We start from the raw sequence: 27,867 nt of genomic DNA, 5'->3' as shown, positions 1-27,867 counted from the left end.
TCTGAATGTTTTTTAGAGTGATGATGCTCTGAAGGAGGACTGGACTTGTTAAACCCACCAGCTGGAGAAGCTGAGAAGCAGTGAGCTCATTCTGGCTGCATGCGGAGGAGGGCGGGGCTCCAGCATCATCACCACCGGCCATCACCGCTTCATTGTAGGCTGCTGCTCATCCACACAGCACCGCCGTGAAAGGCCTTTCAGATAATCACATTAGTGAAAAGTGAAGATGGCATGGACGTTGTTTCATATGAATTAGGATTTCACACCTGATGAGAATTTTCTCTGAGGTGAGTCGGTGACAGCGGCGCGTTTTTCTGCGTGCTGTTTGTTTTATCATCGTCGGTCGGAAGTGGGAGTTAGTCGGACTAGCGGGCCTGCTGGTTGGAGACTCATTCACTGTTAGCGCCGGAAATGTTATTTTTTAACTGAGTATGCTTCCACGGAAAATATTTAGGTAGTTTCCAGAGGCATGCACGGCAACACGAACTTAAAGGTCTGTGTTATTTCGCTGCGTAGCGGTGATTTATTGTGCACATTGGAGGCTGGCCTACACCGGCAGACACGTTAACGATGCTGGGAACCGTCCTGCCTTTGCTCCTGGGGTTTTCCCTCACACGGCATCGATGCTCTTTCCATGTTCGCATGTTTTCAGTGACAATATCTGTAAATGCAGGCTGTAGTAGCTGTCACCAGCTGCCTGCCTTAAATAAACCCGGATGCAAGTAAATATCGGCTTTAATGTGTTCAGTCCTGCATGGTCGTTCCTCCTGCGCGGTGAATTAGCACACATTACTGACCATCATTTCAGATGATGCTGCAGTGATGCTGCAAGACGATGGCAGGATGCTGGCAGGGCCTTCACCGTCAGCTGTGGCCTGCAACAGCATCACGGAGTTGCAGCAGATCAGACTGTTTCAGGGTCATCACAGATATGGGACAGATGTTAACTGTTTATAGATCTTTCTGAAATTCTGACAGTAGGCCTGATCCATGGCAGTGCCACACATCAGATCAAAACCTACCAACAGTATGACAAATGGGGTTATAGTCTGTAGTTTTGTTTTATTTAAGTCATTTTCCCTTCTGCCAACCTTTTTTTTTTCCAAACTCTTGTGTTTATTTTTAAGGTTTATTCACCAGATACACAATAACCACCACATGTGTTTTTAATTCAGGAATCAACTCCTTAGTTAATTAACACAGCAGCAACAATGATTTAAACTGTTTTGAAACTGTAGCTGATTAAAACCTTAGTGTCTGACTTTCTGTGAACATTCAAGTATTTTCTAGAAATAATCTTGAAAGAAGTTGTTTTGAGAACCTGCACAGAGTTTTAAATATCAGAGAAACCAGGCGATATGCTTCCTTTTATAAGGACATTTTCCTCCTCCTGCCGTTTCCATATGTCCAAATGTCTCTATTCCAGCTGCACCATGATTGTTGTAAAAGACAAATACAGCACAGTGGTTGAACTAATATATGTAATCAGTTGTTTGAACAGGTTTACATAAAAAATGTTCTGTACATAAAAGAAGTTGGAAGGATTTTAACCACCACTTCCTTATTTGTCCATCATCATTCATGGAGAATTTACATTACAGATTAAAAATACATTCAGTTGGTTAAGAGACACAGCATGTCAGAAATGATGACCTTATGACCTCTTCCAACATTGTAACATATTTCAGCCTTTGGTATTTTTATGCTCTGTTTGTTTGTACACAGCTATGATATTGTGGCTGCAGCAAAAAATATTACAAAACTCTTTGGCTCAAGATGAATCGTAATTCAAAAATCAAGTGAGTCTGATGAGACTTTGAACCATGTTACATCAGAACACCCAGACTGATTAAACTTAAATTGCTTATTTACTTTAGGGAAGCTGTTTCTATTAGTTTGCAGAACATTTGCTGATTCAGTTGCATAACCAGGATTAGCAGGAAGCTAAGTTGTGCTGTAAGAGTTTGTTTGCCTAAAATAAAAAGGGAAAGCTGGAAAGATGAGCTTGTTGAGCAGTTACAGCCTCATGGACATCCGATTACTGAAGAGACCTTTCTGTCTGGCTCTGTGGTTAGGTAACAATGAGACGGCTGCCCAACATAAGTTACAGACATACTCAGTCCATCTTAAAAAAATTATTTTGCATTTTTATATTTTCTTGTGTAAACAGTTGAAGACTAAATCTAAAGGTTGCAGCTTCCATAGGAACTGAACAGGATTCCAGCAGGTACAGACAGCTAGACCCAGATATTCTGGAAACACCAGAGTGTTGAAGCAGCTGCAGGCCTTGTCATGTGAATCCTACCTGAATCCCTGATTGGGCTTTTACTTCAGAAGTATGCAGAAATGCGTATGCAGAACTCTGAACAGTCAGATTCATTTTGCAGTCTGCTCCTCGTGGAGAGTCAGTAACTGCAATGACTGACTGTGAAAGTCACAGCATTTCTGCATTAAAACATTTGATCAAATGTTTAGTCATTTTTAACCCTAAATCTCTTGTTTACTTTATATCAAAACAACAATATGAACCTCTGAAACTATATTGAAGTCTGTTTTGTTATAGATTTGCTAGTAGCACCGTCATTCCAGACACATTTTGAGGTGGCGTTGCTCTGTGAATGACCCATTACCCATTCTGTATTGATAATCCTGCACCAACACTTCCTTTGGTATGTGTAGTCAGAAGTGGGTCATGGTGTCAGTGTGCTTCATGCTGCATTACTTCAGATGCACAAATTCACGCTGATATACGTGCTGCAGAGCATCACATGTACGTTGAGGCTGCTGAGCCACAGACTGTTATTTCAGAACTGAATTAGTTACTGCACTTATCCTCTCATGCAATACAATCATCAGTGGGTGTTCTCCTTCACTGTTCAAGTGTTCTTCATCATTTTTTTTTTCTTTGACTTTTTGGACAATATAGTAATGTGAACAGAGTAACTGAATGAACAGCTTGTAAAAATACAACAAGATATCTAAAATATTATCTATCCATTCTACTGTTTTACTATCCAATGTAATTTGTATACATTGGAAGGAAGCAGTGATCCTGGGATGCACTACATGACCCACAGTTCCTGTGGTCAGTCTGCAGGTTGGGCCGGGATTATCACCAGGTTATAGTGATAACTGGGGACACAAATAGAAATCTTAAATGCGGTGTTGATGTTCACCCCTGACTCAGTAGACTTTCAACATCTACCACAAATTACTAAATAGATGTAGGCTCCTTCCAAGTTATCAGGCCTGTTTGAAATGTCTCTGATTAATTTGCTCCTTGCCTGGTTGTTGGTGTAGGCAGGCGGCCAGGTCTTGGCAGGTTTGAAGTTGTGCCGCAATGTTTCCAATTTTAGGTGATGGATTAAGTTATGATGGATTAACTGGCCTGTCTGGTGTGTTTCTTGATTTTCACCTTGCTGTTTGTTTGAGGTCTTTGCAGACCAGCTGTGTGTGTATTAATATAAAACTGCACACTAATAGTCTATATTAGATTATTTTTTTAGGGGTGACAGTGTAAAAACAGTGAATACATCTGCATGCTGCACTTTTCAGATTTCCATTTGTGAAAAAAGTTGGAATTCTAAAAGTTTTTTCTCCAATTCACAGCTATCTAGTTATTGTTGATTTGTCACAATCAATGTCTCACAAGAAACATTAAAATCAGTTTTTTTTCCTGACAAATTGAGAAAATGTTACCTTGTGATTTTTAGTATTTCCTCTATTTTAGTATTTCCTCTCATTCCAATCAATCCTTTCAATGGACCATTTACAATTAGTTATGTAGTGATCATAAGACCAATGTGTAATATTTGAATTTAGGTCCAACCTTGTGATGATCACATGTGGATTTGACTATTTTAGGAGGATGTTGAGTGAACATGGGGGGGATTATAGCAAGCTTCTTGCAGAAGTGAAAATTAAACAGAATCTGGTCCTTTGACTGTTTTTGTTAAAAATTCAAATCCCCTCGTTAAAGATTGTTCTTTTTGGTCCAGTGCTCTTCTATTAAGATGCATTTGTCCAAATAATGTCAAGAAACAGTCCAAAGATCACGAGTTTGGGTTCATGTCTGCGTAGAACATCTTGACCAACTGAATCTGTGATGATAAACAAGAGGTGGTTATATACTGTACTTAACTTTGTAGGTGACAAATTAAAGAACAACAAGGAGCTCGTGATAGACAGATCAATCCAAAGTGATGGGATATCAAGAGGATCAATGTTTTGAGAAAACATGTCAGAAAGAATGAAGCAGAGAACCTGTCGAATGCTAAAAGTTCCCATTAAAAGTTGTTCCATATCCAATAAGCTGCTTCTGAAACTTCTGAGATTGTCCAAAGTTTTTGGTAGATTTTATCCTCAGTTTTCTGTTGTTGACTCGTAGTGTCAGCCTTCTGCTGCTGTAGCCCATCTTCTTCATGTTTAGCATGTTGTCTGATCAGAAATGTTATTCTTCATGCTCTTGTTGTAATGAAATCTTATCTGAGCCACAGTTGCTTTCTGTTGTATCGAAACCAACCTGCCCATTTTGATTTGGTTCAGTCTATTCTCTACAAACCTGAGATGGTTGTTGATGAAACTCTCTGCAGGTTGTGAAATATTCAGACCAGCCCATCTGTTACTAACCATCATGCCACCCGAGTCACGTAAAATCCAGACTCAGTTTGAGCTTCGTCAAATGCCTGAAACCACTCTGACTATCTGCAGTGTGGTTCATGAGATTTATGTCTGTGTTGACAAGCACTTGAACGCTTGTCCCTCATAAAGTGGGTACTGATGTACTCTAAACACACATAAACTCTGAGAAAACTGAGCAGTGAACAGTTCCATTTGTTTCCTTCATTTTGCCAAAAAGGGTCATGAAACAAATTCTAAAAAAATATTAAAGATAAATCTGAGAAAAGACTGAAACTGTTACACTGAGGCTACATTATGCAGTTTGCTCAGATTATCCCTGTGTGTGGGATGAATTTGTTCATTTTACTACCCAGCGTATGGATTCACAGTCCAGTCAGAAAACTGACTGACGTTAATCAGATTGACTGTGGCTTCCAGCATATTTATATCCAACCAGGATCTCAGAGTAGAATTTGAATTCATTGGGTAAAATGGAGGTTAATACAGCATTAGTGGTTATAGTAAATTATGATTAACTTTGCATGATTGTGGTGTAATCAGCGGGTCTGGGTTGAATATGGCTTATTTTTTTCAACTTCTCCTATGTTATTTTTCAAAACCGCAACTATCTTTGTACATTTAGTTTAGGATGAGCTGACAAATATTTAGACCAGGAATAAAGACCATCTGCTGAACATGTTATGTGCTTGTGAACTCTCACCAAAAGAACCTGTTTGGGTTACAGACACACACACACGCCCACACACGCACATGCACACCCACACCCACACACGCACACACACACACACACACACATGCACACACACACACGCACACGCATGCACCCCCCCTCACACGCACACACACACACACACACACAGACACACGCCTGCACGCCCACACACACACACACACACTCACAAGGTTGAAAGTTGTTTTCCTGCAGACTGTTTTAGATTCTTATCCTCGGTGTAAAGCCGTTGTGTTCCCTCTGCCTGGTAGTTCTGTCATGCAGAACCGTTTCATTACTGATTGTCTTAAACTCCTTAGTAAATTACTGAGTATTTAACAGTACTCAGTAATTATTTTTCTCCACATCACCATATAATTACATACCCAAATTAAACAGTAGAATTAAAATAAACTGTTTTTGGTGCTGTTTGTATTGAGCACAATTTATGCATATTGATATGCATAAATTCATTTACCTTGGAGAACTCTAGTTATTTCTAGCTTTTCCAAATTTCATTCTAAACATAAAAGCTAAGTAAAAGCAAGTAAAAAATCTTGTATTAAATTAAAATTTGTAGTTTCAAATTAGCTCTCACTCATAACTGCTTATCTTTTATCATCTTTCATTTTAACCAATTATCTTTCAGTATTTTACAATTATATTTAAATAATTTAAGGATAATTTTCTTCACAAAAGCTCCGTATTTGTTAAGCGTGTGTTAAATGAATTGTATTTTAGCTACAAGTATTGCTTTAATGAAAGGATCTAGTTGAAGTTTGAAACTTCTGGTTGAACCAACTCTTGGGTCACAGGATCCATTTTAGAAGCATCCTTATGATTTCCAATTCTGATTTATTTCTGCAGTCCAGCAGTTAATGTGGCCTTGTTCCACATTATGACAAACACATCTAACTCCTTCCTGCAGTAGATCCCACTGGTCTCCAGTTTGCATATTTTTGAATAGTTGATTATAAAATGCAATCAGATTATCCACAAACATTAAATCTTTATTTGATAATTTTCAGAACTGAATTAGCTTTTTGAGTTCTAGTATTACACTTATCTTATCTTCACGTATATTTTTAAGTAAATCTTTAATAATTTTGTAAACCTTATTTTAACAATAAAATAAATACAATATTAAATGAGTAAATTTAGTGGAAATATTCAAGCAGATTTTTTGCATTGCCGTTTTAAATAATATCACTCTAAACTACTGATCTCTTGGTAAGAATGTTTAGGCTAAATAAAGTGCTTATATGTTTTACTTTACCTGAGAGAAATATTTTTGGCTCTCTGGTTGTTTGATTTTATTCTGAAGTCAGATCAAACATTTAACTCGTGGTTAGAAATGCATTTACCAGTTTTGTTTAAAGTACGATCTGTGAAAAGGACAGATGAACACCTCAGTCATTTATTTTTACCTTTGGTTTGTTTGCAAAGACTAATTTTTTCACTCAGATGAAAGTCAGGAATGTATGTTTTTCCAATCAAGAACAATGCAGTGTTTTAATATACTGCTTGTCACTTACTTTTTGGTGCTTTTATATTGAATGCTGAAGGTGGAATGGTTCACCTTTAAACCCCTTTTCTGTGTTACATTAGAGGACAGTGGATCGCTTATAGCTGTTCAAAGCTATGAGACTTTTTGTGACAGGAGCAGAATGAACAAGCCAAATGTTCAAACAATAGAAAGAAAAAGCTGAAAAACCTGAAAATTTTAATTTACATTGAATGAGAATGATTTAAAAAGGCACACTGGATATTTGAGGAAGACTGGCAGGAAATGTAGCAGAATCAACGGTTCAACACCTATCAGGATAATTGTATGAGCAACAGAATAATACGAATCTCCTAAATACAAGCTGTGGGTGTGGTCCTCTTCGTGTGACGTTCCCCTTTCAGCTAAACCTTTCTGTGAAAGTTCTGCGCCAATTCTCCAATTTGAAAGGGTTATACATCAATCACTGTCACACATTTGCTTCAAGGTTAATTTTGAATGACTGATGGTTGATTTTCACGTTTCTCTGAGTCTGACTCTAACAGGCTGTCAGATGTTTCATGGATGAGTCAATATTTTCTCACCTTTCATCCTGTCCTCAAGATATAATTTTGTAATCTCAGCTTTAGCTTGTCTGATCTTTGTAACTTTGCTAACATCATAATCTTTAATGTTGATCATGACTGACGTGATCTTCAAATATCTTCTCTGTTCACTCACACATGGTAAACATAAACTGGAGATCTTATCAAGGTGGATTGGTATTAGATTAATTACACGTCTCTTAAACTAACCCACACTTTGTCATAGCAGCACCACAAATTTCAATAAACTTTGAATATAGTGTTGATTGATAGACCAACACAAAGACGTGTGAATTCATGAAGTGACTGGAAGATTTCAAAAGATTTGTACTGTGTATGTTCATATTAAAGCCTCTCTTAGTCTGTATTTTGTACAACCACCTTTTGATGAAATTATAGCTCTCAGTATTTTAGGCTGTCTCTAACCAGCTCTGTAGAGTGGAATGATCTTTAATTTTTCTTTTTAATAAAGCTCAATCTCAGATTAAATTGAAAGCATCTTTCAAGAACTTTTTTTATTATTACCCCCACAGCTCTAAAGTCTAACAGGAGAATGAGGAGGAGGAGGAACTGGAAATCTCAGGAACAACTTGGAAGGTTTCTCTAGAGTCTCAATGAAAGCTACGAGAGCGGTTCTCTAGACAGTTACTGATGGCTAAGAAAGGTCGTACGAAGGGCGAGAAGCCTGAAGCCCTGATTTCTGCCTTACAAGCAGCCAATGAAGATCTCAGGTCCAAACTAACTGACATCCAGATAGAGCTGCACCAAGAGAAATGCAAGGTACAGTCAAAAATACACCAAGCTCTGCACCTTAATGTGACTTATTTTACTTTGCAAATTCTTAAGGAAAGTCCAATAAATTCCTCTTTTGCTGCTTCAGGTAAGCAAGCTGGAACGAGACAAGGTGCAAGAGGTAAAGCGGGTGCGAGAGCAGGAGCAGCATCGCTACACTGCCATGTTGACGGAGCAGCGAGCCAAATGGCACGAGGAGAAGCAGAAAGAGCTGCAGGCTCTCAGGGAAAACCTGACACGGCAGCATGAGCAGGAGCTGGCACGGCATGCCAAGATCAAGGACCAGGAGAACCAACGGCTCAAAGCCGCCCTGAACGCCATTCGAGATGGCAGTGGAGAAAAGGTGAGTTTATATATCAACATTCTTCAAGTTTTCCTTTTTAATGATGCCCAAGTTGGGGGTTCATAGACGTGATTTATTGAGGGAGAAAGAGAAGTGCTCTCACCCTCTCTAGGACATGAGGAGCACTCCAAGGCTTTTCATGGCCTACAGAGGGTAGTTCCCTCAGTGACCACTTGTGACAAAAATTGTAATAAATCCAAAATAGAATTTTGCAGCCAGAGCATTTCATATGACTGCGTCTCCAGGAAAGCATGCTTTATATTAACCATGCAGTGCAAGTCTTACTTTTATCCACTTAGCAATTGTTTTACTTAAGACTTGTATCAGCTACATGTTTTAACTAGGACAGTGAATGTCATAGGACTCAGAGACAAAAACTTTGTATGTGTGAACATGTGGAGGTAATGTTTCGTTTTCTGTTTAACAACTTGAGAAAGCATATTTAGTAAAGTTAGCGAATTAGTAAAAATCACAGTAAAACTAAATCTTTTTCAATTTTGCTCACAAACAACCCCTACGGTTGCTGGGGTGATCTCACTGCAGACTTACTGCTCAAGGTATCGGTTCTATATGGCATGAAGTGTTGTTGAAAGAAAGAAAAAATGGCGGAGATAACAGAACAAAAATCCAATCCTTTTTTTAATAAAACGTGTTGTTCCTGTTCAGGTGCGCACAGCGCTGACTCTGGAAGCCAGAGAGGAAGCGCGGCGTTTCTTCGACCAGGAGAGAGTGAAGCTCCTGCAGGAGATAGTGGAGCTGAAGAATGCCAAGAAGCAGACCGACGAGGCTCTGAGCAACATGATCCAGGCAGACAAAATGAAGGCCGGAGACCTGCGAGTCGAGCATCAGCAGCATCAGGAACAAATCTCTAAAATCAAGTGGGACTGTGAGAGGGACGTCCGCAGGCTGGTATGCACTGACAGTGATTTAGTAAATAGGGAGCCAAGCAAAGCCAGAAATGAGAAAAGTGATTCGGTTTCCATCAATTCGTGTGAGCCAGTCCAGTTATGTAAGCCAGCTCTGAGCCTGCAGTTTCCCAGAATAATCTGCAGGTTTATGGGATTCCTACTTATCTCTGAAACCTTTTGTATCATGATGGGTTGCATTGATTTATATTGTATTTTAATGTTTTAAAACAGCTGAACAATGATGTTTTCAATAACAACATTATTCATATGTCACATAAGACTCCTTCCACTCAATAATTCCTTTTCTCTCACAAAAGGTGGATGAAATCAAATCTAAAGACCGCACCATTTTCTCTCTGGAGAAGGAGCTGGAGTCCACAGCTGGCTGCCTGCAGAAGCTGCAGCTGCAGAAAGACGCCCTGGATGAACAACTGTTCCTGGTCAAAGAGGCAGAGTGCGGCCTGGGAAGTCCAAAACGGGAAATCCCAGGAAGAGCTGGCGATGGCGCAGAGCACTGTGGAAGCCCTGTAAGCAGAAAAGTTCAATTTTAGAATTTTATTAAAAAGCTGACTTACTGTAAGTATAATCAAAACCAAACTGATCTCTGTTGGCTTTATGGAAACAAAAGATTGAATTATTTAATACCACAAAGAAAACACAAGAGTACCGTAGTCTTCTAGACAAAGGTAGAAAGTAATTTTTAAGATTAAATCTCTTAATTTATGACTAAGTTAATGAAAAAGTTTGACTGAAACAAAACGCTCTACAGATTGCAGAGTTTTAAAAGATTATAGGGATTCCACAGGATTTCAGCATCCAAGACTGTGGAGCAAAATATGACAAAGAAGGCATAAAGCTCACACAGACTCCAGGGTGAACATCCATTTATATCTAAACACAATAAACCCAAAAGAATTTATATCCCTGGCATATTTAGGTTTAGTATAATCTTTTCATTTTGCCTTATGGTCTTCTGACAGGAAGTAATATTAACATTTTAAACCTGACTCTGATGGAGACGCTGAGAAGGAGCCAAAAGTTTAGAGTGAGGGCAATGAGTCCTTTCAACACGTGGACTTCATCACCAAAATAAGTTCACCAAATACCAGTGGAAACACGCAAAAAGCTGCTCTGCAAATGTAATTTGATTACTGTAATACTAAAAATAAGATTTCCTATTTATTATTAAGTATTCAACAGATTATGGTGTAAATATAAACAAATTGCTTTCACTTTTTTTGAGAAGACTTCCCTCTTGTCAGTTTTAATCTTTTGATGACAGTTAAAACTAAACCTGGCAGCCGTATGTCTGATTTTAAGCCTATCTGCTATAAAACCTCTACATTTTGACCGAGGTGTTCAGTTGGCATGATGTCAGAATTTTTAACCTTGATTATGATTGTTAGAAAATATTTTTCATTCTTCTGTACTCTTGTACTATGACCAAGAAAGATAAGTGCTAAACATCAGTGATCAGATCTTCAGCTGACGCACGGAAAAAGTTACAGCATTAAACAAACACATGGAAGACTTTTAATAATGTTTCCTCAATTTTAAGGATCTGTGATATTTTCTGATTGTATCTTTAGCTCCTTACAGCCCATAAGGAAAACAGACAATAAAGATTGTTTGTAGGTTATTTTTCAGTTAAATCCATCATTAAACAAGGACAGCATGGAAGATTTAACTTTTAAATATGAGGCAGTTTATAGGGATTATTTTATGTTTTACATTCCAGCCTGAAATTTCTGTGTTTAATCAGGTCACATGTGCTGGACCAACGCAAAACACACATAGTGTGGATGTGAAGTGGAAGAAAATGTCTTATGGCTTTTCCTCTTCTTCTTCTACACATAAATATCTGAAAAATGTTTCAAGTATATGTGTATTCATCACACCTGAGTCATTACTGCAATAACAGCTGCAAATCTTTTTGCATACCGCTAACAGTTCCTCACATCTTGAGGATGAAAATTCAGCTAATTTTTAATGTAATTTTTATTTTTGGGTTGTAAGGATGGAGGTGCTGAATGTAAATCTACTTTTCACACATTTATTTTAAAAATAAATTGGCTTTTGTGTCTCTTTGTACCTTAAATCATAATTTCACACAACTTTGAAATTATCTGTAACATAAAACCCTGATAAAATACATTAAAAGTTTGAGGTTGCATCGTAGCAAATGTGAAGTTCTGAACATTTCTGCAAACCCCTGTTTCTTCAACATATCAGTTCCTTAATTTGAACTTCAGTGGAATCTGATGAAGTGGTTTCGCTCCAATAGAATTAAATTCAAATTATGAAAACAATGTATCCTTCTCATATTAAATCTGTGCTTTTTTCTTCTTTCAGGACCTGCGAAGAAATCAGCGGCGACTTGCTGAACTTAATTCAACCATTCGCAAGTTGGAGGATCGCAACTCGTTGCTGGCGGATGAGAGAAATGAACTAGTATGAAGAAACAGTCAATTTGGTTTTAAAACACAATGTATAGAGTTTTCTTATCACTAACATGTTACTCTAAACTTTTGATCATTTTGGTAACAGAAGATAACCAAAATCGTTCATATTTAATATATGCCACAAAACTATACATGGATATTTTATTAGATGTTTTGATTACTTTCCTTCATAAGGATGCTATGGCTGTTTAAACTTATGGTGGCTCAGTTCACAACATTTGAGGGAGAAATGTGAATTCCTTTTAAGGTAGCACCTCACACAGCTTTCTTGTGTAATATTCTAGAACAATCAAAATAAGTCAGTCAAGATGTAAAGAAAAGAATTTAGAGCTGGTTCATCATCAGGTACAATGTCCAGATGTCCCAGGGTTCCACATTCATCTGTTATACAATTAAGGCGAGATCAGTTCAGAAAAATAATGGGATCATTAATGAAGAACAATATGTGAAAATACAGAGGAAACTTCTTCAATCAACCAGGAAGTTAAAGCTGGAGTACAAATGTGTCTTTAATATGAACAACAATTCTAAGTTTCTAAAAATTGCTAAATATACTGGCAGTTAGCAAACTGAACAGATTTTGGTCATTTTAAATGATATTGAGCAGGGAAAGCTCAGACTAACCTGTTTGCTGTGCCACATGTCTGACCACCATTCTTTTTTCTAACAGTTAAAGCGAGTTAGGGAGTCTGACAAGCAGTGCAAACCCTTACTGGACAAGAACAAGCTGCTGAATAAGAGGAACGACGACTTGACTCAGAACATTCAGAAACTGGAGGAGAAACTGAAGAGCCTGACAAAAGAGAACCTTGAAATGGTGAGCAAGGTCACATCACCGTCAGTGTTTACAACGGCTGATCAGCAGTTACACATAGTGACATATTGTTATTGCTGTGTGTGCAGAAGGAGAGGATAGGCTCCCATCCTCCTCTGAAGAAGCTGAAGTCCCTTAATGATCTGGACCAAGCACATGATGACCAGGAGATAGCCTTCCTCAAACTTCAAGTGCTGGAGCAACAAAGCATGATTGATGAACTAACAAGAGTATGTTTACTCCGTCTGTCTGTCAAAATGTCTTTTTTCTACAAACCAAAATGTTTGGTTTGCTGAGAACAAAAATACAGCTGAGTAAAAAAGAAAAAAAGTCTGCTAAAATGCCTTACAATTCCTATTTGTTTTTATTTTTTTATTGACAGAATCAGTCTGATGAGCTAATTGCCACCTCTTCTGAAATTCTCTGGAGTGTTTTCAGCTTAAATGTTTCCCTGCAAGTGTCCAGTATACAAACTTCTTAAAGTATAGCACTGCAGTTTATGAGTGATAATGCATTGTTTTTGTATTGATTACATGTCTCATCAATCATTCAGTGTTCAGCAGTTCATACAACTATTGCATTGATGTAACTTTATTTGTTCTGCCATCTGTGTCGTGTTTCCAGGATCGTGAAAAACTGCTGCGAAAGAAGAGGCATAAAAGAAGTTCAAGACCAGTGAAGGTTGCAAATTCTTAGTATTTTTTTAATCCAAAAGATTAATAATATATCAGTATTTTTAGCAGTGCTTTGGTCTTTTCATGCTAAATGTTTCGATAAGCTATTGGGAATCTTGTGAAACACTGACAGAAAAGAATACTGTTGGAAAAACCCAGCTGTGTTTCTGTGCAGAGACACATTGTAGTAGACACCTTCTTTGGCTACGATGAAGAGTCGATGGACTCTGAGTCTTCCTCAGTGGCGTCGTTTCGGATGGACAGAACCCCAGCTACTCCTGATGAAAATATGGCCGATGTAAGATCTTGTGTTCACAAATGAATGTAATTATTGTAAACTTTAGCAAAACCCTGAGATATTAATCCTTAAAATTCTAATTCTTTTTCCATCTGTGTGTCAAACCAGGGGCTCGCAAATGAGGAATCTGAGTTACGTTTTCGGCAGCTGACCAGGGAATACCAGGCCCTTCAACGAGCCTACGCCCTGCTGCAGGAACAGAAGGGAGGCATTCTGGATGCAGAGATGGAGGCCAAGGTACCACATACTGCACCTGATGGCCACGTTCACTTTACTGGGAGAGGAATTATTGACCAGATTTATAATGTAATTTATCTAACTCTGTGTTTGGTCTTTGTGAAAAGGCAAAACATCCTCTCTGCAATTCCTAAAGGAATATATACATTTTTTCATTGCTTTTAGTTTGCAATGGTTATATTTATTTTCATGTTCAAAATTAAGAAATATATCAAAAAGCGTGAAAGAAAACAGGAATCCTTTAGAAGAAAAACATTTAGAGAGAGATGGGTATTGATTTAATACAATCTGACAAAATGGCCAAATTTGTTAAATGATTGGAGGAAACAAAAAGTAAAAATATCTGTCCCAGTTTCTGGTCCTGTTTTTGGTCATCTTCCCTCAACTTCAGCTGGAAGAAAACTAAGACTGGAGTCCAAATGTGAAAGGCTCAGTGAAGATTAGATGAAAATCAAAACCTTTAGATACAGAAGGCCTTAATCATTAGGACCAGTGAAGTAAAGCTAAAGTTAGAGGATTTGTAGATATTCTCTTATCATGACTTTTGCAGTCATGTTCTTTGATGAGGTGGCAGCTTTTAGATAATAATTAGGATTGGGTATTATTATGGAAATAAGGTATTCTAGCCTTGAACTTGTGAAAGTCTTTTTATTCTTAGATCGCTGTGGGTGTTTAAAATGAGGAAAGTATTTTGGATTCTTTTTGTGGATTTGCAAAATGGGAGAACAAACCTTGCATAAAAATAAACATTGTTTCAGTACATTATTCATGTACTGTATAAATGTCTTCTTTTCTTTCCCTGACTTCTGCACATACCTAATGGCAAAATGTTCGTAGGTGTTACAATACTTGTGTGCACAAAAGAAATGCAGTAGGCAGACGCCTGGCCCCAGGTTCTAACAGGTCTGAACATGAGGAAGGATGACATAAAACGATTTTCTTGGAAAAGGTAATTTACTACATAAAAGAGTCTGACTTTGCTCATGTTTCAGGCTCAGGAGCAACTGCAGTCAGACGTGGTGCGATATAAAGCCAAGATAGAGGACCTGCAGAAGGAGCTAACCTTTAAGGGACAGGTGAGAACAACGTAATTAATGTTACTGCCGTTTATGCATTTTCTTTGCTGCGGAGTCTACACTTTTAAAAAACAGAAGGTGTAAATCTCGTGCCAGGCCGTACCCATATCATAGGTCTCCAAAGTGAACAGCCTCAGGCATGTTGGATGAAGGGAGTTATGGGAAGTCGGCAAGTCAGATCTGTAACCTTGGGAGAAAGTGAGTTTATGAAAAAGTGCATCATATCACGCTGTACCCACTGTGTGACTGAAGCCAATTCATAGTTGGACCGTAGAGTAATTTCTCCTGGCAGCTATCTTTCTATTTTAATAATGTATGTAAAGACAAAAGTGGCCTTCATACCAAAAAGGAAACTTATGAAATACTCTTAATCATCAACTTAATAGACTAACATAAAGCAGTGCACACTTTTTATGCATACAAAAATAACATAAAAACTGTATGTGGTTCTCCAACGTTTTATAGAAATAAAAATCTGAAAAGTGTGGCATTTGTATTTATTAATCTCTTTTAACGGCAATGAAAGAAAATGTATCTAGGGACTAAAATTATGGCCTGATGTTCGTTTGCACATTCACTCCCAAGTCTGGGAGGAAGAATAGAGTCTCTTACTATTGTTCTTATAAATTTTCAATGTTATTTAGATCTTACTCTCAGAATATGCTTTGTCATAAATTGGAAGCTTTGTCAGTTTCCAGAATTGCATGAAGACACCGTTTTTTGAACGTGGAGTTCTGGCTGCATGTTTTCTATTTGTGTCCAGCTGGAAGATGAACGTCCACTCAGTCAGGTCACCTTTTCCACACTTTCATCCAGGATCACCCAGTATTCAGCTGCACCTACTTTCCAACCGTCTCTGACCAGTTTTCCTCTCTCTAATATTGGATAATCACTCCCGATCCTGATGCTGTCACCATGACGATTGTATGTTTAGGATGATATACAGAGAAATAGATATATTTTGGTTTTATTGGACCAAAGCGTCTTCATTTTGAATGTTTTTTAAAGGTTTTATTGGCAGCAGTGGCATTTATTTGATAGTGAATTGACAGGAAAGTGGGCAATGAGAGAAGGGGCAACATGCAGCAAAGGTCAGCGGACTGGGAATCGAACTTGTGACAGCAGGCCTGCTCTCGATGTAGGGGCCTTTAGCAGGGATTGTGCTTAACCCCTGCGCCACCACAGCACCACCTTCATTCTGAATGTTATAGAGGCTACAAAACAGACTGGCTTTCTTCTGGCCACTGGCATTATGACAACATTTGTGACGATTAAAACTGTTAACAGATTCACTTGCCATCTTCAGATCTTTGTAACGTTTCCACATTTACTAAGGGCCTCTTGGCTGCTTCTCCACAGCTCATCTGGAAAGTTTCTCCAGTGATTCACTTTTTCCATGTTTTGTTATGTTGCAGCTTTAGACCAAATAGTATTTGTTGTTTTTCAAATTCATTAAACGGGACACCAAGAAATCCTATTTTTTCAAGTATTCACAATGTTTGCTCAAAATTTAGTTCATTCAGCAATTACAGCCTGAAGTGTTTTCCAATATGATGCCACACAATATCACACCTATCAGTAGGCAGTTTCATTTTTTGCAGTAATTCTCAGGGCTGCATGGCGACATCTGTGCAGCCATTTCCAGGTCTATCCTGAGATCTTCAATCGGATTCAAGTCTGGACTCCGGCTGGGCCCCTCCAGACGTTCACAGAATGGTTCTGAAGCTACTCCATTGAGATCTTGGCCATGTGCTTTGGGTCATTGTCCTGGTGACAAATACAGTGTTGAAATAGGAAATAGGTTAACTTAATACAATTTGGATTAAGGCTGTAACAACATGTGGAAAAAGTGAAACACTGTAAACATTTCATGGATGCAATAGAATGAAAGATCTCTTTTCACATCCTGTCAGGTTAGTTGGATGGTGAACAGTTTCTCATTTGATGATAGAATCAACATGCGTATGTGGGATACATACATTATGAGATATTGTTTTGCAGCCCAATGCTGCCTTGAACGTCTCCACTACTGTACCCATAATCTGTTCCTCGGTCTAAGGCTCCTCTACCAAACCTGTGAGGGCCCCACAGACACATAGGTAGCCCCTACTGATCAGGGGATCTTTGAAGTATCAGAGTGAAGGAAGCTTATACATTTCTTCATTTACTAGCTATTTACTTTAAAACTGTAAAGTGACAACATGAACAAAGACTTAAAAAAAAATGAAAAGACTCATTCATAATAATTCATTTTGAATTATTGTCAGCCCAAACCAACTAAAACCTGCTCAGTGCTTCTTCAAACACTAATAAATAAAATGTAGCTATAAAAGAGCAGCCTTGGAGAATCATGAGCCTCTTCAGACTGTATTTCTGGGAAGTTGGGGTTTAAACAGAACGACTTGAAAACTTTCCAAAAGCTTGAATAATAAACTTACAGTAAACATGATGTGACTTGTTATGACATCTCAACTTCATATTGGAGTAAAGATATACAAATCGCTGGAAGGAACTAGGTATCTTTCAACATGTGTCCTTCAGGTTTGTTTTGAGCTTTTTAGATTGAATAAAACAGCAATTCTGTCAAAGTCATTGGATTTTCTATTCCTTTAACGTTTATCTTTTTGTTCTAGCTAAAAAATTAAACATTGCAAGGCAGTTCTTACCTCTTTAAACAAAGTTATGTCTATTTGTTTTAGGACTCCAAATGGGTCGAGGAGAAGCAACTCTTCTTACGAAGAAATCAGGAGTTGCTGGAAAAGGTTGGACTTAAACCTTTTTTATGTTCTAAAAACAATATTTAGCATTTTTCTTGCTTTCAGTTCTTACTTTGAAATACATTTGAACTCATAATATTGAATTTGTAATGTAACTATGTGAAGAACTGTTGTGACTTTGTTGGTCTTTAATTTATAAACTTGTCTTTTTCTAGGTGGAGAAGATGGAGTCGGAATGCAGTCGACTGCAGCAGGAGCTTCAGGACTCCAGAGACCAAAACGAGCTTTTGGAGTTCAGGATACTGGAACTGGAGGTGAGTCAATTCATATTCCAGATGAAGGTTTTTCCCACATTAACATGTTTAAAGTTCCCCAGAGTGTAGCCTGAAGGATCTTGCACATTTATTACCCAATAAAAAGATCTTACAAGCTCAAATTGGGGAAATTTGTCAGTGGCACGACGTTTTTGAGCCACACAGAAAAATGTGGCTTTGCAAAATGGGAGAACTGCATTTTGCAGTGCAGAAAAATAATGCAGTGCAGTATTTTTCTGTAGTGCGTCCGATAATTTTTGCACATGAGGCTGTCATGGTCAACCTCCTGTTCCTCTTGCTGTTCTCTGAGGTCCGGTGAGCATATCTAACATCCAGATTTTTTGTGCTGCAGACGATTTAGTTAATTTCCATACAAACCAATTGACCACAGAGTTATATTTTGCCACTAACGGGGAAACAGGAATTCACAGACACTCAGTGTGTTGGATTGAGTGTAATATGTCAGGTAATACAGCTGACATGTTACCTGTCAGCTGTTATATTTGTTTCATTTTTTATAGTAGATTTTGTCAGTCAGACAAATAAAAACTCACAAGAGTTTATTTGTTTGTTTGTTTTGACTACAACTTGTGAGGTTTTATGATTGCAGGCGAAAAGAATCTGATTTATGTCCTCAAAACAGTAATAATGTGTTTTACAAGAGTATCTTTTACTGTGGGAATGTAATAAAAAAGAAGCTTTGGTGTTTGTTGTCAAGCATGTACGTACAGGAAAACAAAATCAAGTTTGTGCGAATTATCAACACAATGAAATTCATTATTAAAACCAGGCCAATTTCTTCTTTTAACCTTAAAACTGAAAATATATGGCAAGACTTGAAAATTGATTCTCACAGACATTCTTCACCCGATCAGACTGAACTTGAGGTGCTTTGCAAATAAAAATGGTCTGGAATACCATTCTTACTTTTCCTTCCTCTTTACAGTTCTGCTCTACTTTGAGTTTGGTCAATAAATGTAATACACTGATGTTTGTAGTTTTACGATAAGAAAATGTGGTTTAGTCCCACATTAAAATGTGTGTTTCTTTGGTAGGAGCGGGAAAGGAAGTCTCCACCTTTTAACCATTTGAGAATGCACCCGTTCTCCGAGGGAGTCAGTGCTCTGCAGATCTACTGTATGAAGGAAGGAGTCAAGGTGATTGTTAAGAAGAACTTGTATGACCAAAAAGGATAAAGATTTATTACAAATGTAACATATTTTTGCATTTGCGTTATTGATTCTGCTTTTCTTCACAGGATGTGTGCATACCAGATCTCATTAAACTGCTAGACATTCTTGGAGACAACGGGGTAATTTATAATTAACTCAGCTGTTTGGCATGCATTCCTAAAGCAAGAAATTTATCACAATCTTTCCTTTTTTATGAGCAGAACTTGAGGAATGAGGAGCAAGTGGCAATAATTCAGGCTAGCACTGTTTTGTCACTGGCGGAAAAGGTAAAAAAGCAACTTTATCTTGATTGAGAAGCAACTTCCTGTACATTCTGCTCTTTCTGTTAAACTGACTAAAATTTGGACAAATGTCGCCCTCTAGTGGATCCAGCAGATAGAAGGGACAGAAGCAGCACTGCATCAAAAGATGATGGACCTGGAGATAGAAATGGTGGGTCATGGGAAATCTTTTAAGATTTTCACAAAAAATAATCAATTATAATCATAACTATTTTATCTAATAATGCAATTCAGAAACATGAAATGCACACGTTTAAAAGCATCACATATTTTATTCTTCATTGATCTTTATACTTAAACCAAATTTATTGAGCTGTGTGATCACATTAGATGTTTAATTTATATGAACAACTTCCTCTGTGTTACAGGAAATGTTCTGCAAACAGAAAGGTTATCTAGAAGAAGAGCTGGACTTCAGGAAGCAGGCCCTGGACCAGGCCTACATGGTAAATACTCTGACACTTTGCTGTGGAAATGTTTGAAATTGCTGGTGTGGTTTTTTCCGGTACTTTGCATACAGACAGACAGACAGACGTCTTTGTATTATTTTAGGGTAACTTTATTCCAAAGTTCCCTAATAATTAATCATCTTTGAATAAATATAGCTTTCACCAATTTCCACTATGTGGAATAAGTTGGAGCTGGATTTATATCTTCTTTCTAGTTTGGTTAAAAAATAAAAAGCATGGAATGGAATCTGAAAACATATTCTGTCCCCACATTCAAACCTACTTCCATCCATTTTCATTCTCTATAAATCTGTTCATTTGGCTTGTTTTGAATTATTTTGTTAGATAAACACTTTATTACTAAATGAAGCATGAGGTTTAAATATTTTAGATATAATTTGTATTCTTGTGATGATTAAACTGTTGACATTTTCTCATTTTTAACAGCAAATCCAGGAGTTGGAAGCGACGCTTTACAACTCTCTGAAGCAGGACAAGGTTGACTTTACATCTTATGTTGCATCACATCTTTTTGATTTTTTTAAGTGTAAACATTTTGAAAGTGATGCATGTCAAGGCATGCAGCACTAAATACAGTCACTAATTCTATTCTGAATGCGTATTTGTGATCATCCCTCTTATCAGTGTGGAAAATCAAAGATGTTTCAAATGGTTTTCTTGTGCAGTTCCATGAAAATAAATGCTATCATTGTAGAAACTTTTCATCAATTCAATTAGTACCAAGAATACATTTCTTCAAGGCTGGATCCCTGCAAGGCACACAGACGTTCTTAGAATCTTGTGATGCCTTGAAGCTCCTTTTGATTAAATAGAACCTCATTTAGCACAAACACCCACGTTCTTGAACTCACCATGATCATTATAATATCTGCCGTCTCTTTTTCATCAGGTCATAAAGTATGGTGAGCCTCTGAATGAGCTTCAGAAGGACGAGCTGAGGATGGCGGTGGAAAAGCTGAGGAGGCAGATGCTGAGGAAGAGTCGAGAATATGACTGCCAGATCCTCCAGGAGAGGATGGAGCTGCTGCACCAGGCCCACCAGGTTCTTCTAGATTCATACATATTACCGAGAAACTTTGAAGGGAGAACGTTTTTTTTAGGTCCTTGGCTTGATTTGTGTCTGTGCTCTCTTTAACGAACCACAGAGAATTCGGGATCTTGAAGACAAGACAGAAATCCAGAGAAGACAGATTAAAGATCTGGAAGAAAAGGTAATTACTGATATTTAAAATCCGTAAATATGTAATGATGTTGCTAACAATCTGACACCCTTATCAGACAGTCCCACTCAAAGTGAAAATGTTACACAGATATTGACATCTAGTGGTCAAGCTGGGTATGACACCCGTCAGAAATGACTTCCTGTCGGTTTGAATTATTGGCAGATCTGATGACAGAACGTGATACAGACTGTTCTCAATCTGAGATTGAAATGTTTGACTTTTTCTGTTTTTATGCAGCACATACTCTGCATATCAGCCAAATAACTGATAAATCTCCATACAGCTTACTGCTGGAGTCATCATGTCTTATGTCTCCACTTCTCACTGGTTCCAGTCCTTTAAACCTCAGTCAGAATTATAAAAAGTTATTTCATTTCACTTAAGTTAAATTATTACAAAGTGACATATATATTAAGCATTTCTGTTGAAATTTGAATGACCGTTGCTTACATCAAAACAAAAAAACAACTTTCTTACATCAAGTAAACAAATTAACACGTACACAGCAACTTAAACTGACCACACTTCTCCACTGAGTCTAAACATGCCTGAAGTGTCTCATCATTTTCCCAAGGGGGGGTTGCGGGTTGGATGACCTAAATGCATGTGTAGAAAGCAAGAGTCCAAGACAGCAAACTGGAGAAATAAATGGAGGAGGGAATAAGTGGTCACAGGCGCAGGAACTGCACTGAGGAGAAGATCTACTAAAACAAATGACTAAAAATCAGTCTGAGTCACAAAAACTCCTGAAAAACAATCTGAGAAAACCTTAAGAAGAGATTGTTACAGGAAAATACAATTCCCAACATCCTTAGTGCTCCTGTATAATGCAGTTCTTAAGGTTGTTATCCTGGTTTTTATTTTAATCTGCACCTGTTTAATTACAAAGTTGATAAAAGCACTTAAGGTCTGATTTAAAGATGTTATTTGTTCACACAATAAAATATTTTATAAGGAAAGTTTATTTTGATTATACTGTTTGGTAGATCAGCCTTGCATATATGAGAGAGCAGCATCTGCACAAATGGATAAATTTGCAAAAAAATGATTATATATATATATATATATATATATATATATATATATATATATATATATATATATATATGTGTGTGTGTGTGTGTGTGTATACAGAAAATAATCCAGTCAAACAAACAATATTAATAATATGCAGATATATGGTTTTATAAAGTAACCTCGTTTTTTTGTCTCTGGTACTAACGTGTCAAGTGTTCCTCTAATCCTCAAACTTTCTCTCTCTCTGTCTCTCTGTCTTGTTTTTTCTTTCTACAGTTTCTCTTTCTCTTCTTGTTCTTTTCTCTTGCCTTTATCCTTTGGCCTTGAAGTCTTTGGCGTTCTGTAGCTGAGGTGAGTCCTGCTCTCTTCGCATTCCAGCTGCTGCCATCTGTTTTCTCAATCTTTCTGAAACCTGTCTGTGTGATGGGAACCTTTAACAGCAGGTTGTTGCTTTAGCACTGAAACCACAGGAAAATTCTGACGTCATTCAGTCAGAACAGATTTCTGAAGCAACAAACCCACTTAGGAAATTATTCTGTAAGAACAATTATTCTAATGTTGAACAGTATTAATGTTTAGGATGTTGTTGATGGTGTTCAGAAGGTACAGAGGATAGAAATGAGAATTTATCTATTTTTCCAGCTTCACTGAACCAAAACAATGATGCATTACTGTAACTGATGTTGGAAGTAAATCCTCGCGATAAACTAAAGTTAGTTATTAGACTCTTACAACCTTTGCCTCTCGTCCCGTAGTAGGCTTCACAGACAGAAAAATAATTTAAAAACAACTCTCCTAAAAGTCAAACAGAAAAACTTAAATATTTGTTGTATGTTATATTGTCTTTCTTTTAAAAAAAGGAACACCTGAACTCCTGTTTTCACTCGTTTCATTCTCCAGGTCGCCTGTCGGCTCGGAGATCTTCTTTGGGACTACAGTGTTGTTTATGTGTTGGACAAGCTGAAAACGTTGTGCCGTTGTAACATCAGTGATTCCAGATGTTGTTGGTGGATTAAGCCACTGCACACTTAACACATTTCTTTTATGTTTTTTTTTTTTTCCCAAATGAAGTTGAGATCTGCAGGATTCTGTCCAGGACTGTTTATTTTTTTTTTAACAAAGTTTGGACATTAAGCATCTCTCCAAATTTCTGAAAAGACAGTCAAAGGCTGGCAATGAAATCTATACACACAAATACTGATATAGTACACAGTTTATACACACATGCATGCATATGTAAATGCAGACACACACACGGTTTGTCAGATGAAAACCAAAGCCTGGAAAATGTTCTCTCTGCCATGCAGGGTTATAACGTGTCCACAGCCACAACGGGAACATAAACAGACAAAAAACTCAAACAGTGAAGATTACAAACCACAGCCTTCCCTCTTTTTTTCTTCTCTTTCATCTGCTGCCCAAAGCTGTAAGAACATTCTTTTGGGATGTAAGTCATCGATGAGTAGAAGTGAGCCAACTCAGGGCCCATAAGTGCAGAAGCAGTGGGAGCAGTTGTGACCTCAGACCAGATTACAATAAGGAACATTTGGGACACGGTGCCTCCCCCTCTGGCCTGCCGTCGCTGCTCTCAGAATGGTGCTGACACAGACTGCTCGCACTATCCAGAAGGTTATTCCTGGCCGTACTGCAGACAGTGGCGTGCACAGACTCTGTAGAGGAATCATGAACACTCAGGTTCATCACTGGACAAAAGGTCAGAAAAGGTAAAAACCAGAAAGAGATTGAGGCCTCTGATTCAGCTCCTCTCAGCATGGATTTCCAGGAGGAAAGCTGCACATTATGGAACTGCTTCTTAGCATTTTTTTAAAAGCCAGAAGACTGAAAAGATGCAACTCTCTGGATTTCTTTTTTTACGGTTCCAACCACTTAAACTACAGTTCCGAAGATCCCCAAAAACCTGTAATGTAATATATATATATATATATATATATGCTGTTGATATGTACATGGGTCTTAATTATTTTATGTAGTCTCCCTTATTATTTTTTGTGATAAGCTGTACTTTTTTTTACTCTCTAAAGCAGCTTGAACAGTTAGTTAAACTTGGCAGTTTATAAATGACTTACACAGAGTGTAAACTGCTCTGGTTTATTGTGGTGATGGCTGCAAAGATGAATTTTATGCCCTGTGGAGATATAACTGAAAAGCTGAATGAATGTGGATAAAAACTTTAGCTTTTTTCCTTCCCCTTTTCTACATTGTACTGCTCACACATTTTACTGGATGAATCAGACTCCAGGTCAGTTTTCCCCTTCGTCATGTCGTACCGTCATTTCCGTTTTGTACCCACAAGCACATCTATGCGTCGTATATGACTGTATTCCCTTTCATTTAATTAAGGTGTAATAATACACCCAGCTCAGGAGACAAAATGAGATTTTAAAATTTGTAAAAACACTTACAAACCCTTTTATGGTATTATAAAAAGAGGTAAGATTGTTCAAGAATCTGAAAGTGGTGTTGAACATTGCAGTCCAGATTTGACTTCATATATTGTGGGTTTTGTGTGAGTCTAATTCTAATTCTGTCACAAACAGGATGGGAATCGTCCCTTTTTGTCTTTTCTCAAATGAAATCTGAAACTGTGGGTTATGTTAAAGTATAATTCAGCTTCCATCAGTCTAAGTTAGTGGTGCCCAAATCCTCCTTGACATCAAACATTAATCATGGGTGCTGTGTGTTTAGGCAGCCTGCAGACCCAAAGGGGCGTGGCTTGAAACTCAGCATTCATCTGAGCAATGTGCTGGATGAACAACGGGAGAAACCTTGAAAGGCCTGAATTTATGTTAGATACTCATGAAACTTCTTCAAATCCTTTCGCTCCATGAAATACACTGAATGTTTCCAGTTCAGTATTCACAAATTCACCTATTTGTGGATTTTTTTGTGCAGCGTAACTCCAAATTATTTGTGGAAAATCCATTCATTCCCCAATTTCTTTCAAAGAGCAAGTCAAAACTTTTTGGAGAGACAATGCAGCTTAGAAAGCTGAAATTCCTCAAATTAATGCAACTTGATACACGATCAAAGCAGCCAATCCAGATGCACCGTTTCCCTGGTGCTGATTGGCTGAAACCCCAAAGTGTTGATTAGGGAGAGTAGATATTAGCTTCTGCAGCAGTGCTAAGACAGTTTCCACTATGTGTGATGAAGCATGTCAAAGTATATTTGGTGTTTGAACTATTAAAATAGGCAGTTAAGGGTGTTTTTGCAAAGTCTGTGTTAATTGAATCCAAAATTAAATGAATTAGAATTGTGATTTAATTAATTGAATCAAAGTACGAAATGGCGAAGGGATGAAGTGACCAACATTGTTTGTTTTTATTTACCGAGAATCTGTTGCCTCTCTAAGCCAGTAGGAGCGTTTGTTTACCCAACTCACCTTTTAAAGTTGTAAATATTTTCATACCACTTTACAATATTATGCATCAAATTTAGTTCAAATTCAAACCTAGTTCTTATTTAGTCACTATCTTAAAATTCTTTATCTAATTTAAATGACTTTTTGTATGAAAAATGTCTAACAATCCCCAGCCTAAGAATACTGCAGGTTTTCTTGCTTTTTGTTATACTAACCAAAAGTTCTTTGATACTAACAACTTTCTTGAACTAAACCCAAACAGCCATCAGAGGTCTGCTTCTGCAGGGTGAAACAAGAGAAAGTGAATGCAACATTACACCGACTTCACTCCCCTGAAGCTAACTTCACCCAGAGGCTGAAATATTCACTAGTTAGCAGGTTCCTGTTCTCCGTGTTCCTGAGCAGGACTAAAGGAATCTGCCTTCATTCCACTTTGGCTCCATTCACATCGGAGTCCCGTTACAATGCAGAGCAGCAACTACAGCAACTCCACTCACTTCACTGAAATTTGTTGTGCTAACTGCTGGCAGTCGCCCGGGATGCATTCTCCCTTTTCTACTCATAAATGTTATTTGTTTTTCATTACTACATCACATTTCATATATTTTACATTTTTCATGTTTTTGTCTCTTGTGTGTCTTCCAATAATAATGAAAACCCTTTATATTTTCTTTCAAGTAGCAAAGAAAAAAAAAAGTCAAATACACTTGTTTCATTATTTTATGCTGAAAGTGGGCATTTTAAATACTATTATGTTTTTATGCAATATTTGTCATATAAACAGATGAATTCTGTTTGATGTACAGTTTCTTGTAAATGCATTCATACCCTTTGAGCTTTTGCATGAGTTGATGTTACAACCAAAAAAATCTGTTTCACTTTTAGTGAATTTTATGATAGATCAGCACACAGTAAAGCAGAACTGTGAATTAGAAGGGAAATTTTTATAATATTTTTTTTACACATTAAAATAAAGAATCCTTGTGTTTAGATCCCATCATCCTGCCAGTTTCCCTCTGAAGGAAATAATTCTCAGGGCAAACTTCCACATTTTCACTTTGTCCAAAACTCTTCACCTCCACCGGTTCTCCTGATCTTCCCTGACTAATTATCTTCTTTCCCAGGTGACTTTGCAGTTGAGTCATGCTTACACATTTCCACCTCTGGATGTCGGGCTGAATGGTGCTCCATGTTTATGTCATTGCCACAGCCAGTGATCATTGTTTTATGTCTCTCTACCAGGATAAAAGCAACAACAAAATGCAGCAACGTTTGGGGTTCTGAAAAACTGCAGAAATGTTCAAAGGGTATAAATACTTTTGCAAGGCATTTTGTAACTGCTACAGATGAAGATGGGATAAGATGAGATGAAAATTATCGTCACCTTCTTAAAATAATGCCTCAAGTTTTTTTTGCAGAAATCACTTTTGGCCAAAAATGACACATTTTATGAAGGTGATGTTTTCTAATAATGTTTTCAAAAGCACACATATGTTTTATTTATTTCCTTTGCAAGAATATATAAAATATATTTTATTTAATAAATTAGACTTAGAAGTTTTTAATTCCACATGTTGTATAGGTTGGAAAAAAAGTCTGATTATTTTTTCCATTTATTCATAACGGTCTCTGTGGCTTTATTCAGAAAGGATATTTTTTTCACATCACTCTTTATTGTTGCCATCGACATTGTGTCCCACCTTACAGAGTTCTGCTTTGTTCAGCTTTGAAAGGTCCAGATTCCTACCATCTTCTGCTTCACTGATATTTAAAAGACAAATATATCATGCGTCCACTCATCCAGTAGCCTTTTAACACAAATAATGTTTCTGTGACACGTTTCTTTCACTGCAGCTCTGTCATATAAAGGCTCGATGTTTAACTGTTTTAAGACTTGTGGTCCATTCTAGAAATACATAAAATTGTTCTCTGGGGGCCTCCTTTGTCAAACAAGCTTGTTAAACATCCTGCTTTTCCACATTGTGGCCTCTAAATGGCCGAGCGGTTCCAGGATAACAGTCTGTCTTTCCACTTAGTGTCCTTGCCAGCCAAGCAAGACAAGAACAGGAAGTTTGAAACTGGTTTTGTGCTGGAGCTTTCTCCTGCCAAAAAAGTACATCATTCTGTCTTTGCATCATTTCACCACTCATGCAGAGGGCAATACGTGGACTGACTAAACAACTGCCTTCTACAACTTGTTCAAAAAGGGAAATAAAGTTTGAAGTGAA

At 37.6% G+C, this 27,867-nt stretch overlaps 1 protein-coding gene across 2 annotated transcripts; it reads left to right on the top strand.

Annotated features, from left to right (window-relative positions):
* The first annotated feature begins 123 nt into the window (after positions 1 to 123).
* Positions 124 to 27,867, top strand: jakmip2 (janus kinase and microtubule interacting protein 2). Of its 2 annotated transcripts, XM_044140345.1 has the most exons (24): positions 124 to 287; positions 7,972 to 8,218; positions 8,319 to 8,573; positions 9,240 to 9,482; positions 9,799 to 10,008; positions 11,834 to 11,932; positions 12,614 to 12,760; positions 12,847 to 12,987; positions 13,382 to 13,438; positions 13,607 to 13,729; positions 13,838 to 13,966; positions 14,959 to 15,042; positions 17,742 to 17,804; positions 17,975 to 18,073; positions 19,129 to 19,230; positions 19,332 to 19,385; positions 19,467 to 19,532; positions 19,630 to 19,698; positions 19,916 to 19,993; positions 20,444 to 20,494; positions 20,907 to 21,059; positions 21,163 to 21,228; positions 22,534 to 22,608; positions 23,158 to 23,291. In XM_044140345.1, the coding sequence occupies exons 2-23, from the start codon at positions 8,090 to 8,092 to the stop codon at positions 22,582 to 22,584; spliced, it is 2,469 nt and encodes an 822-aa protein (XP_043996280.1). In that variant the 5' UTR covers positions 124 to 287; positions 7,972 to 8,089; the 3' UTR covers positions 22,585 to 22,608; positions 23,158 to 23,291. The 2 variants fall into 2 exon arrangements, with proteins under 2 accessions (XP_043996280.1, XP_043996279.1); XM_044140344.1 differs by lacking the exon at positions 22,534 to 22,608 and having other exon boundaries at positions 23,158 to 27,867.

The sequence above is a fragment of the Gambusia affinis genome, linkage group LG15 (assembly GCF_019740435.1).
Source record: "Gambusia affinis linkage group LG15, SWU_Gaff_1.0, whole genome shotgun sequence".
NCBI lineage: Eukaryota > Metazoa > Chordata > Actinopteri > Cyprinodontiformes > Poeciliidae > Gambusia > Gambusia affinis.
This window is presented reverse-complemented; position numbering and strand designations above follow the sequence as displayed.